The 16,604-nt window shown below is 40.5% G+C and overlaps 1 protein-coding gene across 1 annotated transcript in view; it reads right to left on the bottom strand.

Moving 5' to 3' along the window:
- LOC116322246 (protein FAM13B-like) overlaps positions 1-16,604 on the bottom strand; it is a 19,564-nt gene extending 2,960 nt beyond the window's left edge. Inside the window, exons 1-18 of the mRNA XM_031742278.2 lie at positions 16,321-16,604; positions 15,361-15,562; positions 15,024-15,233; positions 13,975-14,155; positions 12,075-12,249; positions 11,551-11,672; positions 6,386-6,607; positions 5,961-6,075; positions 5,720-5,805; positions 4,933-4,984; positions 4,124-4,204; positions 2,614-2,806; positions 1,748-1,997; positions 1,363-1,495; positions 1,049-1,130; positions 585-790; positions 394-477; positions 162-263 (exon numbers count right to left, since the gene is read on the bottom strand). Of these exons, the coding sequence (XP_031598138.1) occupies positions 162-263; positions 394-477; positions 585-790; positions 1,049-1,130; positions 1,363-1,495; positions 1,748-1,997; positions 2,614-2,806; positions 4,124-4,204; positions 4,933-4,984; positions 5,720-5,805; positions 5,961-6,075; positions 6,386-6,607; positions 11,551-11,672; positions 12,075-12,249; positions 13,975-14,155; positions 15,024-15,233; positions 15,361-15,562; positions 16,321-16,350 (2,526 nt within the window). The 5' untranslated portion in view covers positions 16,351-16,604. The remainder of the gene's footprint in view (positions 1-161; positions 264-393; positions 478-584; positions 791-1,048; positions 1,131-1,362; positions 1,496-1,747; positions 1,998-2,613; positions 2,807-4,123; positions 4,205-4,932; positions 4,985-5,719; positions 5,806-5,960; positions 6,076-6,385; positions 6,608-11,550; positions 11,673-12,074; positions 12,250-13,974; positions 14,156-15,023; positions 15,234-15,360; positions 15,563-16,320) is intronic.

Here is a 16,604-nt window from a genome sequence, read left to right as displayed (position 1 = left end):
AATCATTATTATTGTTTATATCTCTTAATATTATAAACAGAAGTTTTGTGCAGCTGTTCTATTCAGCCAGATGTAGTCTGAGTTTAACCTTTCTTCTTAAAAATTTAGCATCATTGGTATTATCTCTCTTTCAAAAAAAAATCAACTGAATGTTTACTCACAATGGTTGTAATGTTTGCTGTGGCTGAGGAAGAAATCAGCTGTTTGAGAAGACGGTAGCGATCGTAGAAAGGTTTCATCAAAGTTCGCTCCTGCTTGGTGCTCTGACACAGAGTTGAAGAAAGAAAAACGTTAAGATAGATTTTCACCAGACTAGGAAAATACTTATAAAAATAAATAAAACTACTTCTCAAAAGAATCAAAACAAAGAGCATTCATCCAAGCTTGTCTTACCGGCCGTCCGTGAAGACTCTCAAAGTACAACAAACACTTCTGCATGCTGGTCTTCTCCATACTCATCTGGAAAGGGGACATCTCCTGTACATACAGGAGCAGTGAAAACTAATAAACTCTTAGAACATCTAACGTCCAATCTTGTATTGCTATATTTGTGTTAATGGTACAAACAATTCTGCAAAATCAACCTTAATTCTGTCGGGCAGGCCCAGCTCTTGCCGTCTTTCCTTCAGCCTGTTTGTTATAATGTTCACCGTTTCCTCTACATTTGGCTTGGTGTTGCTGTTGTTGTTCAGCTGCTGGAGCTCAGTTCCTGTCAGTACTGCCTCCTGTTGGTCTGTATTGCCCCTGCATGTTTCAGCTTTAGGTTCTTCTGACTGCCTTAGCTTCAGTTCTACAGGAAAGAGCAGGAGTGTCAGAGGAATGTAATATGACAGAAAAATACTTTAATGATAACAATTTCTCTGCTACCATTTTAAAATCTCCTACATTACTGACATTTACATTCATGGTATATGTAACATTTCAAAATTAGTTTTTTAGCTTACAGGTACATACTTTCAACTCAGTCTTCAAACCACTTACAAACCTTCTTTCCCCGCTGCAGTTATTAAATAATTTACTTGAGAATGTTTTTGGTTATATAACTGACCTTTAAGCTGCTTGCGACACCTGATGAGCTCCTTCATCAGTCTGGCCACCTCTGGATGTGCTGTCTTGTCGTTGTGTGCTGGCTGGAAAAAAAAAGAGAAAAATATATCTCACATAACAGTGGCCAGTCTGTTGCACTGGATACCAAGTAAGTGTTTTTTCAAAGTAATCATTATCACCAGCTTATTCCTCATTGTCTAACAAACCATTATGTTACCAATGTTCCAGCAGAGGGAGTAATTCATCCTTAGCAGCAACAGTTTAGAACTTAAATATCTTTACAGCACGCTGATGAAGCCTGATTCACTGCCTAACCTTATAATGCTTCTCCTGTTCAAAACACTCCTCAAAATGCCTGATCCTCTTCCTCAGCGTGTGGATGTGCCTGTTGAGAGCTGAGATGGACACGGTGCCCTCGCCTCGCTCTGTATGGACGCTGCAGCGAGCCCTTGAGACAAGAAGAACATATGTCCAATTTAACTCTACATCTGCACATTGGTCCGTGCAATAAGGACTCAAAGGGTGTAGCTAAATATCACAAAATATAACAGCCAGTATGATTTTGTAAGGTATTAGCATTAATTGTGAATAATAAAAAACATTTCCAAATTGCTTTTCATTTTTAACCTACAGCAAGAGCATAACATGAGAGGATTCCATTTATGAGCTACAAATTTCAGTGGCAAGGAAGTTGTCTTACATGCGTATGTGCTGTGAGCAGGGTGGAGATGGAGCTGTGTCGGGGTCTAGATTGTAGCGTTGGCTGTGGCTGAGGTTGGGGCAACGTGGCGAGGGAACTGGACAGTCAGTCATCGTAAAACGGGAAAGGAGTGGGCTGGCGTGAGGGCCTGATGGGCTCGGTAGTGTATCCTCTCCAGAAAGTTCCTCTGAATAAGCGGAAGTGGAATGGACAGGACTGGAATCTGACAGCTGCGGGGACGGGGTGTGTGCTGTAGGAGAGAGCAAGGGTGAAGTAAAATGATAATTTTATGTTTTATTAAAATTAAAGCTACGCTAAAATACTATCTTAATTTGCAAAATCTTAATTTGTCTGTTTGTGACAAATCAGTAAAACAAGATTATTCATGTAGCTGTTATAATCTTTATGCTAAAAGAAAATAAATACATGTTTTTAACAATGTTTAGCCAGAACAAAAGGATGAAAATAATATAAATAAAAAACCACAGACACCAGCAGCTGTAGAGTGATGCAACAATATTACCTTAGTTACCTAACTTACCAAGGAAAGATACACCCAGCTCTAAATAATCAAGCTCATACTTTGTGGCCAACAAATATTGACAGCAACATTACAACAGCTTTAATGAGCAAAATAAATGAAAGAAAACTGAGACTGAATTATATACCATAGGTAGAGATACAAGTTTAGTAGATATAAAATAAAACCCATTTTCTCACAAAGCTGAAACTTTATAGTTTTTTTTTTTAATGTTTACAAATCATGTCCTCTTTGCTCTTCAGTGCCAGTGCAGTGTTTATACTGGAAGCTAAAAAATCATTATTACTATTTCATTGTAACAGCATCGTCATTGTTCTTGTCTTACCAGGCGGTGATGAGTCGACTGTCTGCTGTTCCTGAGGAGGTGCTAATGGCAGGCGGTGGGTCAAATTCAGCCTTTGCGATTCATTAGACAGAGGCTGTTGCTGAGCAGGTAAGTTATCCTGAGGTTCGGGGTCTCCTGATGCTAAGGGAGGTCCCAAGTCAGCCTCCAGGGCTTGCAGCTTTAGAGAGGGGCTCTGGAAGCAGAAGCAAAACATAGCTTCAAGGATGCAGGTAGGACAGGACAGAGAGAAAGCAGCGTTTCACATCATGCTCAGGAATCTCGAGCAGTCCTTTAAAAATCTCTTCACTCTCTTCTGGTCCAGAGTGTGGCTCGGTAAAGATTTGCAAGATGAGTTTAGAAAAGTGGTTTTGTCGTCCTCCTAAAAAAGGTATGAGTCAAAACGCAGATTACAGCTTTATAAGCAGGCTGCTTGTTTGACGTACGAGGAATAGAACATAAGTCTTTAGATTTCCTTGCAGTTGCAAATGATCGCTACAAGCAACACATTTAAGAGAAGAAAAAAAAATCAAATTCCCACTGCGGTCGCCCCCCTCAGCTCTGTGAGCAACTACAAGCTGGTCAGCAGTCAACCAGCAAGATACGAATCCCTTTGTCAGTCACTGAGTCAGATTCCTAATATGCACCAGCATACAGCGTGGGATCTCTGATGAGCAATACACAGTAATTCCATTAACTGTGTCACCGTGATTCCCAGATCACCTGGGATCACTGCCTGTTTGTGGGCAGTGTATGAGAATATAGCAAGCCCCCAGAAGAGATATCACATCCCTAAATCCACATGGTTTTCCTTCAAACCGGCATTCCCAACACTTCTGCTGCTGATCTGCCTCCACATGGATTATTCATCATGCGCGGAAGAATAGGGGTGGCAGGAATACCTCTTCAGTCATTGCGTGCGATGTGGGGGCGTGTGTGCAGGAAAAGAGAGAGGTTCAATATATGACGAGGTGTTTCCACAGCAACGTCAAGCCGAAGCAAGGAGTCTGTTTAATGGAGCTGCTGGGAGTCACGAAGCCGTTTGCCTCGGTGAGTGTGTGCAAGTGGGTGCATACGCAGTGAATTCTGATGCTGATATGCAGAGTGAAAAAAATAATAGATTTGTAACTGCACCAAAACAAAAAAACACCCCCATCATCAATGTCATTAACAGCAGCAGATACAGGATTGGCTTCTTATTTCTACACCTCCTTGGTTGTTAATACATAAAACAAAATTTAAAAAAAATAAAATACAAGGCTTTGTGCGTCACAGAGGAGGTGGAAGGATGTAAGGGAGGGGAAGAAGTGAGGCTATCATTACTAAACCAGAGCACCCACAGTCACGAAACCTTGCTCCTATGTATATATTAAATATATATATATATATTCATCCATCCATCCTCTTCCACATACATACACACAAGCACAATCGATTGCAGCATCACTCATCCTGGTGACATAAATAGTGTTGACTTATGTATCTATAAAGACCATGAGGGAGGAGAACTTACGTCATTTCTTGTGTTTCTCCCTCTGCAATCATGATGCCTGTCAGGAGAACCATTGCATCCTCCTCCTCCTCCTTTTCCCCTCTGAAGGAACAAAGAGCTTAACCAATGGTAATATCCCCTTCCCAAAGCCTACTTACTGACACATATCAATGTGGGCAACCACACACTTACCGATGTGGAAAATTTTCAATTATGATGATACATAATAGAGACATAAAAAATAGCTCTCCTGTTATTTTTGATCACCTCACAGACTTATTTCATTCATAGTTTGAATAGTTTCTTTGAAAAAAGTTAAGATGACTTTGTAATCAAAAATCTTAACAGATTTTAACAGATAGCAATTGCGACACTGTCATCACCATCACCCAGCTGTGTGACCTCCAAATCTAAAAAGGGGCATTGTGAGGGCATTCAGTATTTAGCTACTGCTCAGATGACTGTGTTAACTACTGTGGGTGCTTCCCTTCATATTTATCTGGTACGAGAGATCACTTTTACAGTTTGATTTTGATCTAAAATTCTAGACAAGCCACCTGAACTTCAAGGCTTTCTCTCATTCGTTCCTCTTTCTTTCTCCGTCTCTCTCGTTTTTTTTTTAGTGCACTACATTAAGCTAGCCTTCAGCCCAGGGCTTCCCTTTTTAAATCACTCCGGATGTTCTAAACGTGCATTATAAATATATTCACTTGTGTGCAAACTGGCCTAGCTGTCACAGAACAGTCGTGCTGGTGTAAAATAAGAGTTTAAAGGAGAATGTGGAAATTATTTGGAGAGGGTAGCTATAATGTTTAAAGAGCCATATTTACCTTCCATTCAGACACTGTGGTTTTGTCTTCTGTCTTGGAGGTGAAAGAGACGCTGCAAAAGAAAATTCTGTCAACAAAAGGCAAATACAACTGAGATAAATACATGAAATAAATACATGGCCACCGACGACTAGAATTTAATGCTTTGTCTGTTATAATCAATACAGATCTGCTCACAAATAGGACTGCTGCTCTGTGGCCAGAGGGTTAGCTGGCAATGCCATTAGGGCCATGGCTTATTCATGTCTGACATCAGTGGGACATAACAGCAATGACCTATCTGTAAACAAAAATTCAGCTTGCCACTATAGTAGGTCAGTCACATCCAGCTAGACGGTCTGTTCCACGTGAGCCCCTGTGGCGTGTCAGTGTTATTTAGACTGGAATCATATCAAAACCATGACTGTGAGCAGGACACTGTTCCCATAACCCATTTCTAAACTGACTGCAGGGCTTGGAGATGAGCTGAACTAAGATGAACCAAGCAGCAGTACAAAGGGGAAAAAACTATTCTAGAATCCATATGAATCAGGTAACATTAACGATCATACAAAGGCTACTAATATAAATCCCAATTCTCTTTGATTTTTGGAATAATTTTTCAAATTCAATTGGGAGGAGTCTGAAATTTGCAGTTTCACTTTGAATTAAATGTTTTTGCTATCTGCAATGCCCCATAAACAAACAGGGCTATAAAGCATACAAAGCAAATAAATAAATAAATGAATAACACAGCTGGAACAAAACATCATCTTGTGTTATCTGCATGAAGAAACCTTCCTCTCACCTCTCTGTGGGCTGTTTCGGTGTTTGGGCATTGCGCTGTGTTTTATTCTCTGAAATAGATGACAGGTGTCCTGTGTCTGCCGAAGCCTGAAATGCAGTTTAGTCCAAGTCATGCAACGTTATAGACACCTAGTGAGCTGCTATATTTTTTATAATGCTGTTACTAAACAGTAGAAATCAATAAAAAAGGAGAAATAAAACAAACTTATGATAAAATGTGAAAAAAAAAAAACAATACACACCGCAAAACAGTCATCATTGAGAGATGAGGAAAGGACCTTTCCATCTTTGACCATGTCTACTTCATACTTGTCTTCTCTCTTTGCTATGGAGGACACCTCCACCTGTGATAAGGTTCTGTTGATAAAGAAAAATGGTTGAGAAGGCTGATGGGAGAAACTAAATATCTTTTTTTATCTTCTTGTGATAATATGACCAGGCATAACATTGATGTGACCTTGTCAAATAGTCCTCAGGCAAGATACTGAACCCCAAACTGCCTTTGATACATTAATCAGAATGCACTTTGTTGTGGCTCTGAATGAATAAATGTGGTGAATGTGGCCTGTAAAAAGCGCTTTGAATCCTCAGTTAGAGTAGAAGAGTGCTATATAAGCACCATAATCTTTGGGTAGAAAAAGGGTAGACATGTAGGAAATATACTCACCCCAGGGTGGTACACTCCATCTCTGGCAGCTCCCCCTGTGTGCTTTGAGATGGTCTGTTCGGTGGATGTTGCCCTGGCCCTGGGTCAGTGGGGCAGGAGAGCACACCGCCTGCCTCCACACTTTCACTGTTCTCCTCCAGAACCTCCTGGTCTGCAATCAGCTTCTGAATGTCAGTGCTGACGTCAAAGCTGTTTTCACAGCCCTGCACCGGTGTGTCAGTACTATGCAGAGACCGAGAGAAGAGTGCACACGAAGAGAAGATGAGGCGAGACAGAAAACACTTTCTAATGAGGCACCCTATTTAAAGTGTTAATACATTTTAAGTAATGATTTCATGAAGAAGCAACGAGAGCAGATATTTTGGAGCTAGAAACCTTGATGAAGTTAAAATACTGAATTTTTTACCAAAGGCTTGGTGAACATTTTCATCTAAAATGGTGCTAACAGAACTATCCACTGTAGAAGAACAAATGGTCTAGCTAAAAAAAACACAATGCAAAGGTTCCCGTAGAGAAGGAATAACTAAATTTATAGCAGGCATTTTTACAGGAAGGCAACTTTTAATAATTTTCCTCATGGTTCATTTCTTATCTAGGCAACAGTAAAAGATATATTAACAATGTGACAACTTTCAGTACAGCACATTAAAATGCAGGGACTCTTTAACACACTTAAAGACAGCAAAGAACAAATAAAAATTTTAAATAAACCAGTAGGGTACTAAATAAAATAAAACACATTGTTAAATCAAGGAAAAATAAACTAAAGTAGATCATTTTGCATCCACAGGAGTAAAATCGAAAAAACAAACTTGTAAGTGCATTATCACAGGGCTAAGAGGAGTTAAAATTGCTCATCTCTGCAGGAAAACATCCAGGAGGTCTGAATCAGCAGTGCCTGATCTAATGTTACGCCACGACATGTCTCATAAAACTCAGATGAGCTGCCCTCAGCAAAAACAAGCACAACTGATTTACCAAAATGAATTATGCTTCACGTTTCCCTTTTTTAAACATCCACTATATTAACAGAAGCTAGTGAACAGCAGCAACAACAGTTATCAGAAAACTGCAGACAACACCAAATCACCAAATAATGTTAACAAAACCCTAAAACACACAAATTAGTCAGGTTATCTGTGACTAGACTTCTGTTTTGAGTGATACCAGCACCCTCATAACCTTTTTATGGATGATTGATCCCTGCTGCAAAGCAAATACATCTGTCCACTGGGTCTAAAGCTACCTTGCATGAACTCACTCACTTGCAGAAGACTGTAGATCCATGGTTGTTGTCCCTGATGCTGAAGCAGATGAGACAAGAAAACATATTCTGCCAAAGCCGATTAACTTACAACATTATGCAGTTTACCTATGACGGTAAACAGTTTGCTGCTTTGGGTGGATGGAGAAAGTCAAAGGCATAAAGAAAAGACAGCACAGATGATGGGTGCTTAATGATGAAAAGTAGCGCCCAGAGCCAGAGAACTGACCCATTATGGGTACCCAGGCTCATACACACAAACAAGAATGCATGCACACAAACACACTTCAGCATTCAGCTGTGCACAGACAGAAATTTGAGCTCCCAGACAGAAACACTTGGTCATATTCAGGGTCAGCAGTGCCAGTTCTGGCACAGCAGTGGGTGGAAGTAGGCCAGAGAGGCTAAGAGCTGAAAGGCGACACAAACTAACAAAAATAGATACAAGGTGGCAAATGGGGGGTACTTAAAATGATGCCTAAACACATCAATTATACAATAAATATTTAACAAAAAAAATAAAAACATGACTCAATAAGGAAGATAATTCATTGGCCAATAAAAATCATATTACACAAAAAAACTTGAAACATGAACCTGAAAATGAGAGTTCCTTATCTATGAAATGGGTGACCTGCAAGGACCTGCTCGGGTGGGAATTTTATTTTCCCCTCAGCTTGCTGCCTGTACGTTGGAGTTTTTCCCAGTAGATGAGAGGGTTTTTCCCCTGTGCCATCAGGTCGAGCCTCTGGCAGCTCCCCCGGTGTGCTTTGAGATGGTCTGTTCGGTCAATGCTATCTTATGTGCTGAATGACAGTTTAGAGTACCCAGCCTTCTTGGAGTCCCTGGGTCGGACGCTTGAGTGCACCCCACCTGGGGACTCCATCGCCACGCTAGGAGACTTAAATGGGCATGTGGGCAATGACATTAAAACCTGGAGGGGTCATTATTGGGAGGAACAGCCTACCAGATCTAAACCCAAGCGGTATTCTGTTATTGAACTTCTGTGCAAACCACAGTTTATCCACACCGTGTTCAAACACAGGGATGTCGATAAGTGCACATGACACAGTAAGATGGTTCCCATCTTTAAGAAGGGGGACCAGAGGGTGTGCTCCAACTAGGCCATGGTCGTCAGCTGGAAAAGGATGGAGTGCCCCCTCCAGGTCAGGGACGAGTTACTACCCCAAGTGGAAGAGTTTAAGTATCTCGGGGCCTTGTTCATGAGTAAAGGGGAGAGGGGAGCAGGAGATCGAAGGATGAATTGGTGCTGCGGCTGAAGTGATGTAAATTCTGTACTGGTCCAACATGGTGAAGAGAGAGCTAAGCGTAAAAGCAAAGCGCTCAATTTACCAGTCAGTCTACGTCCCTACCCTTACCTATGGTCAAGAGCTAGAGTAGTGACCAAAAGAACAAGATCGTGGATACAAGCGGTGGAAATTAGCTTTCTCAGAAGGGTGGCTGGCCTCCCCCTTAGAGATAGGGTGAGGAGTTCGGCCATCCAGGAGTGGCTTGGAGTAGAGCCGCTACACCTCCACATCGAAAGGAGCTAGTTGAGGAGGTTCAGGCATCTGACATCTCCTGGGTGCCTACTGGATGAGTTGTTCTGGGCATATCCCATGGGAAGGAGGCCCAAGGGCAGACCCAGGACACACTGGAGAGATTATATCTCTTGGCTGGCCTGGGAACCCCTTTGTGCTCCCCCGGACAAGCTGGAGGTGGCCAGTGACAGTGAGCTCTGGGCTTCTCTCCTTAGGCTGCTGTCCCTGCAACTGGGCCTCGGATAAGCGGAAGAAAATGGATGGATACTAAAGAAAGACTGGAAAATATGACTGCAATGCGCTGACTAAAAAGACTCGATGCTTTTTCTTAGAATGATTCAGTATATTTATAATATCATCTTATGTAATTGGAAAAAGTCAGAATGGACACCTGTTTTGAAATTAAACCCTTTGGAGATATAATTAGAGCAGGGCTGCGCAGAGGTCAACACATGGCAAGACAGCACAGCATGTAAATGCCAGGCCTCTCTCCCAGTGACAGATACCAGTCTGGCATGTGCAGATGCAAAAAATAAATATGATCCCTTCTTGTTTGTGTATGCATAACAAAAATTAGGCTTTTCTGAAACGAGGAGAAATGGAGGAGACAATGTGCTGTTACTCTTAAGTTAGGAAACAAATAAATGAGCTAAACACAGTTTCACTTCTTGTTACTGTATTGTAGATATTTAACCCGACTCCTATTTAATTACAGAAATTAAACTAATAAAAAGATAATTATGCTGTGTACCTTTAATTTCAATATATTTAAACTAGAAAGACAGTTGGAATGATTCAACATCTTCTGCCTGAAGAACAGATGAGAGTGGGAAGCTGTTGATGAAAAATTATTGATATTTGTTTGCCCTATTAGAGCTAAACAAACACTCAGATGCAGCGAGAAAACATAAAACTGGCTTGGAAGCTTTGACAATCTTCTCGAAGCTTGTTGGTGACAGATCTTACAGCTCTGAATCAGTAGATGATTATATAAAATTATGAGATAACGAATAAACACAGGGTGGTTAATTCTTAGATAAGAACTCCACAATAAATCTACATTCTATATACAATGTCAGTGTCAATTTTATTTATATAGCACATTTCACTGCATGTGCTTATCATAAAAGATAAAAACATAAACAAAACTATGTATCTCTACAATGTCTTAAGGCAATAAAAACAACACAGTTATTAGATGTAACCTGTGAGAATAGGGTTTGAGTCTGATTTTGAAAGCAGGCACATTTGTAACCGACCTCAGGTCAACAGGCAGCTTGTTCTGAAGACCTTGACCAGAGTAACTAAAACCCTCAGAACCCTTAGATCTAATTCTGGAAACAGTTAAAAGATCTACACCTGATGATTTGAGAGGTCTAACTGGGTTATAGGCACCCAGCAAGTCAGCGATTTAGTGGTGGGGCTAAACCACTGAGACCTTTATGAACTAACAGAACGATTTTAAAGTTAATTCTGTGTTGAACTGTGAGTCAATAAAGTGAATTAGCAGTAGTGAGGCTGCTGCATTCTGAACAAGCTAAAGGTGTCCTAGTGATGATTTGAATAATTTAGCAAACAGAGTAGAGTCTAATCTGCTTGAAATGAATGCATGAACCAATATCTCAGACAAGTTCACCTTATTATGTCTTGAGGTAAATAAAACAAATCAAACAAACGACGGCTAGACAGGCATGACTTTTGTGCATCAACATGAGTTGTGGAAATGGACTGAGGTCTTTGCTACCAACTCCTCTCCATCCAACCTGAAAATGACACGTACAAGATGTACATTTCATGCCTCGTACTCCAGCTGCCCAGCTACTGATGTCTGCTTTTTAAATTGACACAAGTTGGTAGTGTAAGAACAGTCTGATCACTCTGACACATGGCTGTGATCTTGATGTAATATTGAATTTTTCATTCAGTCTTCATGAGCCTGATGTCATCTGATAACATCCTTGCCTCATCACAGAGTAAACAGCTAATACAATTTATGCCTAAATTGTCAAGAACAAAATGTGCTTCAAACAGAACTTCCATTTACAAGCTTGCAGCAAAAAACATTCACAACTGAAAAAGAAATGCGTAGACTCTGTCTGGGAGAAAATAAACGTGGTACTATTTTTACTGTCCATTAGACTGAAAGGTCAAATGGGTCAAGCTGTACAAGTAACAGAATACAAATATTGCTTGACAAAGTTACTGTAAGGAGGTGCTGCTCTGAAGCCCACAGGTTTCTTACCTTAAAAGGACCTAAAGTGAAATGACACAAAAGGTCCTGTCTATCTATCTATCTATCTATCTATCTATCTATCTATCTATCTATCTATCTATCTATCTATCTATCAAGGTCACAGTACCTTTTGAGGTGAGTCTGCAGCCGTACTGTTTGGTTAGCAGGACTGGTTGATGACACTGAGGAATTCTCAACCCCAAACCTGCGGACGCTGCTGTGGTCTGAGTAACAGCTGCTGGGTCGGACCTAGCAAGGACATCAACAGTAAACACACAAACACACCACTAGAGACAGACATCAAACCATAAGGGAATCTTCTGCATTCACTACACAAGATTCTGCAGTTTTAACTGCTTCCAAGTCAGCTGAAACGTCAGAACAAACGTTGTACTGTAATAGAGCGGCAATAAATCCCACTTTCAGTTATGATAAAAACGGATGAATAATGTTACTGCCCACGGCCCACAAAATGTATTAAAAATATCTGTAAAATTAAAGAACGTCTTCCAAACACACATTGAATATAATGAGCTAAAAGGCTGGTAATAACTAACACTACCATGTAAAACTGCTATATTTGATGGAAAGAGCTGTGACATTAATTCAAAATAGATGCATACATCTAGTTAAAAAAAAAACAGGATTCACCTCAAAGTGTGAAAGAGCAGAGAGGACAGGAGGAGGAGGTGAGGTTGAGGCAACTGAGAAGCCCACTGAGTCCTCGGCTGGGGCTGGAAGGAGAGCCTTTGCATGCCTGAGGAGATGGAGCAACAGGGCATTACATACACTTTGCTCCTCCAGCATCCTGGGTCCTTCTGCAACGCTGGAAAACAAAAAAGAGAAAAGGGACCAAGATCACAATGCAATACATACTGTATAATGCACTGTAAATTGCAAATGTCTTCCATTATATGTTGTAAACATATTGGAAATGGGCCCCATCTAGTGGACAGAGGCTTATACATCAGTAAACTGAGATAAATTGAGTGCATAAAGGGGCTCTATGCACCCAGCATTGACATTTCCCAGTGACAAAAACAACATCAGTAAACAACTATAAAATTTCACTTTGGCATTGGAAACATCTACTTAAATTACATTTCAGATAATCCAGTACAGTGTGGAAACCCAACTTTAGACTAAAATAGAACGTCTTAACATGTTTACATTACGCTGCAATTTCTTTTCAGTGTTATTGTTGACAGCTACATTTCTGTTTTTCTTCAGTGTACACAACAGCAAAAAGTTCATCCCATATGAAGTGAGTGTGAAAATTTGGCTATGTAATAATAGATGTAAGTTCACATGGCTGATAGGTCAGCACGGAAGAACTGTGTCAGACACATTACATAACTGACACCTCCAAGGAAAGGAACAGGTTTAAATGACATATATGGTAAATGGCCTGTATTTATATAGCGCTTTAATAGTCCCTAAGGACCCCAAAGCGCTTTACATATCCAGTCATCCACCCATTCACACACACATTCACACACTGGTGATGGCAAGCTACATTGTAGCCACAGCCACCCTGGGGCACACTGACAGAGGCAGACAGAGGCAGTATATAAAAGTTAAAGTGGCAGGCGCTCATAATAATGCATGTCAGTCAAAACCAAGAAACAATCAAAAAGACAGAGTTTAAAAGCCAGAAGCTACTTTTCTGAGCAAAGTACTTTGCTCACTTTTAAACATCTTGAACGTCTTTTTGCAGTCTTCCATCACCTAATGTTTTTCATTCAATCCACTCCCCTCAGGTCTTTTGTTGCTCTTCTAATTCCCGTGAAACCAGAAGCAAAGTAGCACCGAACATTTTCCAGCTCTCCAGAACTACCAACCATTTCAAACCCGCCTCCGTATTTTTTTCCAAACCACTGCTGCCAACTCCACACCCCCTAACCAACTCTTTGTACTCTGCCTATAATCACCAGACATTTTCCCCACAAATCCAGAACTTTATGACTAACACCACATTCCACCGACATGATGTTAACTGTTACAAAAAAATGGGGACGGAAAAGGCAAAACTGAGAGTTTAAAGGATGGAGGAACTGTTTAAAAGATGCTGACCAATTGTAATTGTGATGAAAACTCAAGCAAGAAAAGTCTAACTTTACACTTTTGCTCCCTAGAGTTTGTGCTTGTTTACAGTGATGGCTGACTTCTGTAAACAGGAAGGGAGAAACAACCGGCAAACTCCTGATGACCCCTGTCTGTATCTTTATGTGACATACTCTGCATTATTAACCCCAGTTCACACCCATTTCCTTAAAGGGACCAACCCAGCTCCATGCAAAAGACACATAAAGCCACTGAGGCTTCTGAACTGCTGCTGACATGTTGTAGGTTGCCATCATGACAAAAAGCCAGTGTTTTTGAAAATAAAGAGAAATTAGAACCACAAACCTCTTCAAAACTAAATGTTAAACCAAATATTTTAGGCATGGCAGAACATACAGTTTGAGTCACCAAACTCTCTGCTTAAATGTTCATGTCACGCTGTAGCTTTGGTGGGGATTTGAATGTGGCATTAATAACTGCAACTTACTGAAACATACAAGGTCCAAAGATGGTTGCCAGATTTTCCACAGGCATGTGGTTTGACTGGCTGTGAGTGGCCACTCTGGATAGAAAGCAGATGAGGTAAGACAAAATATTGAGGTTGTCATCAGGGATTTGGGATAGTTTTTCTCTCAGACTTTGGTTCATCTCCTCCTCATCTGTGTATCCTAAAAAAAAAAAACACACAAAATACAATAACATGTACATTTCAGACAGAGTTTATATCTTATAAACATATATAAATTTGCATGAGAATTCACACTGAATAGTTTTTTTAAACATCACTTGTGTCTCTAGTTCTTTGACATAGGCACTGTTAACAAGGGTTTCATTTTACTGAGTAAATAATTAATTTCTTACTCAGAGTACAATAGCCACCAACAGCTTGAAGTGCTGATACAAAGCAGAATGAATCTACATAAATATAAGATAGATTAAGATAGTTTTACCTAGAAGTTTATAGATAAAGTTTCCAAAGTGCATTTGCAAATATACATTTTTTGGTACTTAATGGTGAGGTTTTTGCAACTGTTTTCTCTGGATTTAAAGGCATCATAGCTGCTCATGTTTTTTCACGTGTTCCCAGGTTGACTTTTAAGATCAGGCTACTGATCTGGTACAGGTACATTAGTTCCATCGCTAGTTACTCTGCTGTATATTTGGATCTGTTATCATGCTTCAGTATAATTTAGGTCACGGTACAAAAACTAAAGAAAAAAAAAACTTATAGGACATGCTTTCCTTGTATGTCATACTCCAATTTTGTGTGAAATTGAAACATTTTTTGTAGAATATTTTAAAAGGATACTTCAGTGAGGCTTGATAGCAGCAGGTAGCTTCTCAGCCACGCCAAATTTCCATTCCAGCTTTTTAAAGAAAGCTTGATGTGTTAAAATGGGATCAAGATGTACATTAACATATTGACTGAGCTCAGCCTTGCTTGCATCAGGACTAACAATAATACTACCAATCTCAATGCAACCATATTTTACCTTAGAGAGTTAATAAAATGTGATGCCACCTAATTGGCATTACCTGTTATGCACAGAACCAGCTGTTTGCGCTGAGGCTCAGGAATGACAGGAACAGGGAGCTCCCGAAGGAAGAGTTTTAGTAGAGATGCTACAGTAGGGACATCTGCCTCATGGTCCATGTCAACCCTCTCACCACTGTCCCACCGCTGCCTCAGCTGCCTGGTTCGCACCACTGACCCACACAGACGGAACAGACCTCTGTGCTGCATTCCTGCAATGAGGAAAGAGAGTTAGTTAAGTGCACATTCAGGTGATGTTGCAAGAAAAAGCAAGGAAGAAATGAGGAACAAGGTGAAACTGAAAAGTGTGTGTGTCTCGGGGGGGGGTTGTGCAATTACCATTCCTATCCAGGTAATCCACCATGTCTCTTAACACAAGGGGTATTCCGCAGACCATCTGCCCTTCCTCTCTCAGTGTTTCCAAAGCAACACCAAACACACACCTGGGTGCCTCTTCAGGCTCCGTAACCAGGGTGGGAATGAAGGGCTCTGGACTGATCTTGGCGCTGGGCCTCACGATTCTCACTGAAGACAAGTCACTCTGCATGACAAGAGGAGACACGATGCACCTGACTCAGGAGTCAAAGTTTTTTATTATAGCCAATAACCACAGATGGGGGTTTTCTCTCTGTATTTTCTTTTCTCTTTTGACCCTTTAAAACCTGAACCATGAAATAACTACCGGAATCTTTAATTTTTTGATAATGGAGTGTTTGTTGACCCTTTAGACAAAATATATAAAAATATATCAAATTTTAATCTGCATATATATGAGTTTTAATTTGTATCACATTTGCTACATAAGCCATATTTTTGCAATTTAGTCATTAAAAATGTGTCATGCAATTGATATCATTTTTTGAAGGTTAAAAAAAGTCACGCTGCTGATGTAGAAGTCTCAAAAACTCACAAAAACACATGTATCAAATACGACACGCTGGGCTTTAAAGGGTTAAGACTAGCCAGGTCCTGCGGACATCCTGAAAACTTCCCCATCTCTGCTTCATTACCTGTGAGTTGTTTGACTAGGACTCGTTACCCGTGATGTTGTGAAAACGCTAGCTGTTTAGCATTAAAACTGCACAGTCTCTCGGGAGAAAATGCCATTTTTCCTCGATATAACCAGAACTCCAGGAATAAACGTTAACTTAGATGTATCGGTCCCCATTAACTAAACGTTTCCAGGTTATAAGAGGTTTTGTGTGGAGGTACATATATAGAACTTCGAGTGTTTCTCGGACTAACAACGAAAATGTCGAGAACACCGAAAACTGGAATTAGACCTCAGGCGAAACTTACACAGAGCGATAATGAAGCACTCGCTCCCATTTTCAGCTCAGCGAACCGGGGCAGTTCTCCTTTTTTGAAATGTAGACTGGTTTTTCCCTCCTCGACATGATGATCCGCTCTCTGAAACTATCTGAAAGCCCGACGTACGAAGACTAATTACTGCCATGGCCCTCACATCCCAGTGTGCGAGGTGTACAACGGATGGGGAATGCTGTTGTTAAAATGGAGTAGTTAGCGTACTTCTTCTCACCGTTACGTTAGCTCCCCCCTGGAAAATATTGTTTAGGTTGCTA

The sequence above is a fragment of the Oreochromis aureus genome, linkage group 13, assembly GCF_013358895.1.
Source record: "Oreochromis aureus strain Israel breed Guangdong linkage group 13, ZZ_aureus, whole genome shotgun sequence".
Taxonomy (NCBI): domain Eukaryota; kingdom Metazoa; phylum Chordata; class Actinopteri; order Cichliformes; family Cichlidae; genus Oreochromis; species Oreochromis aureus.
Note: the sequence above shows the minus strand (reverse complement) of the source record. Positions and strands in the feature narration are given on the sequence as shown.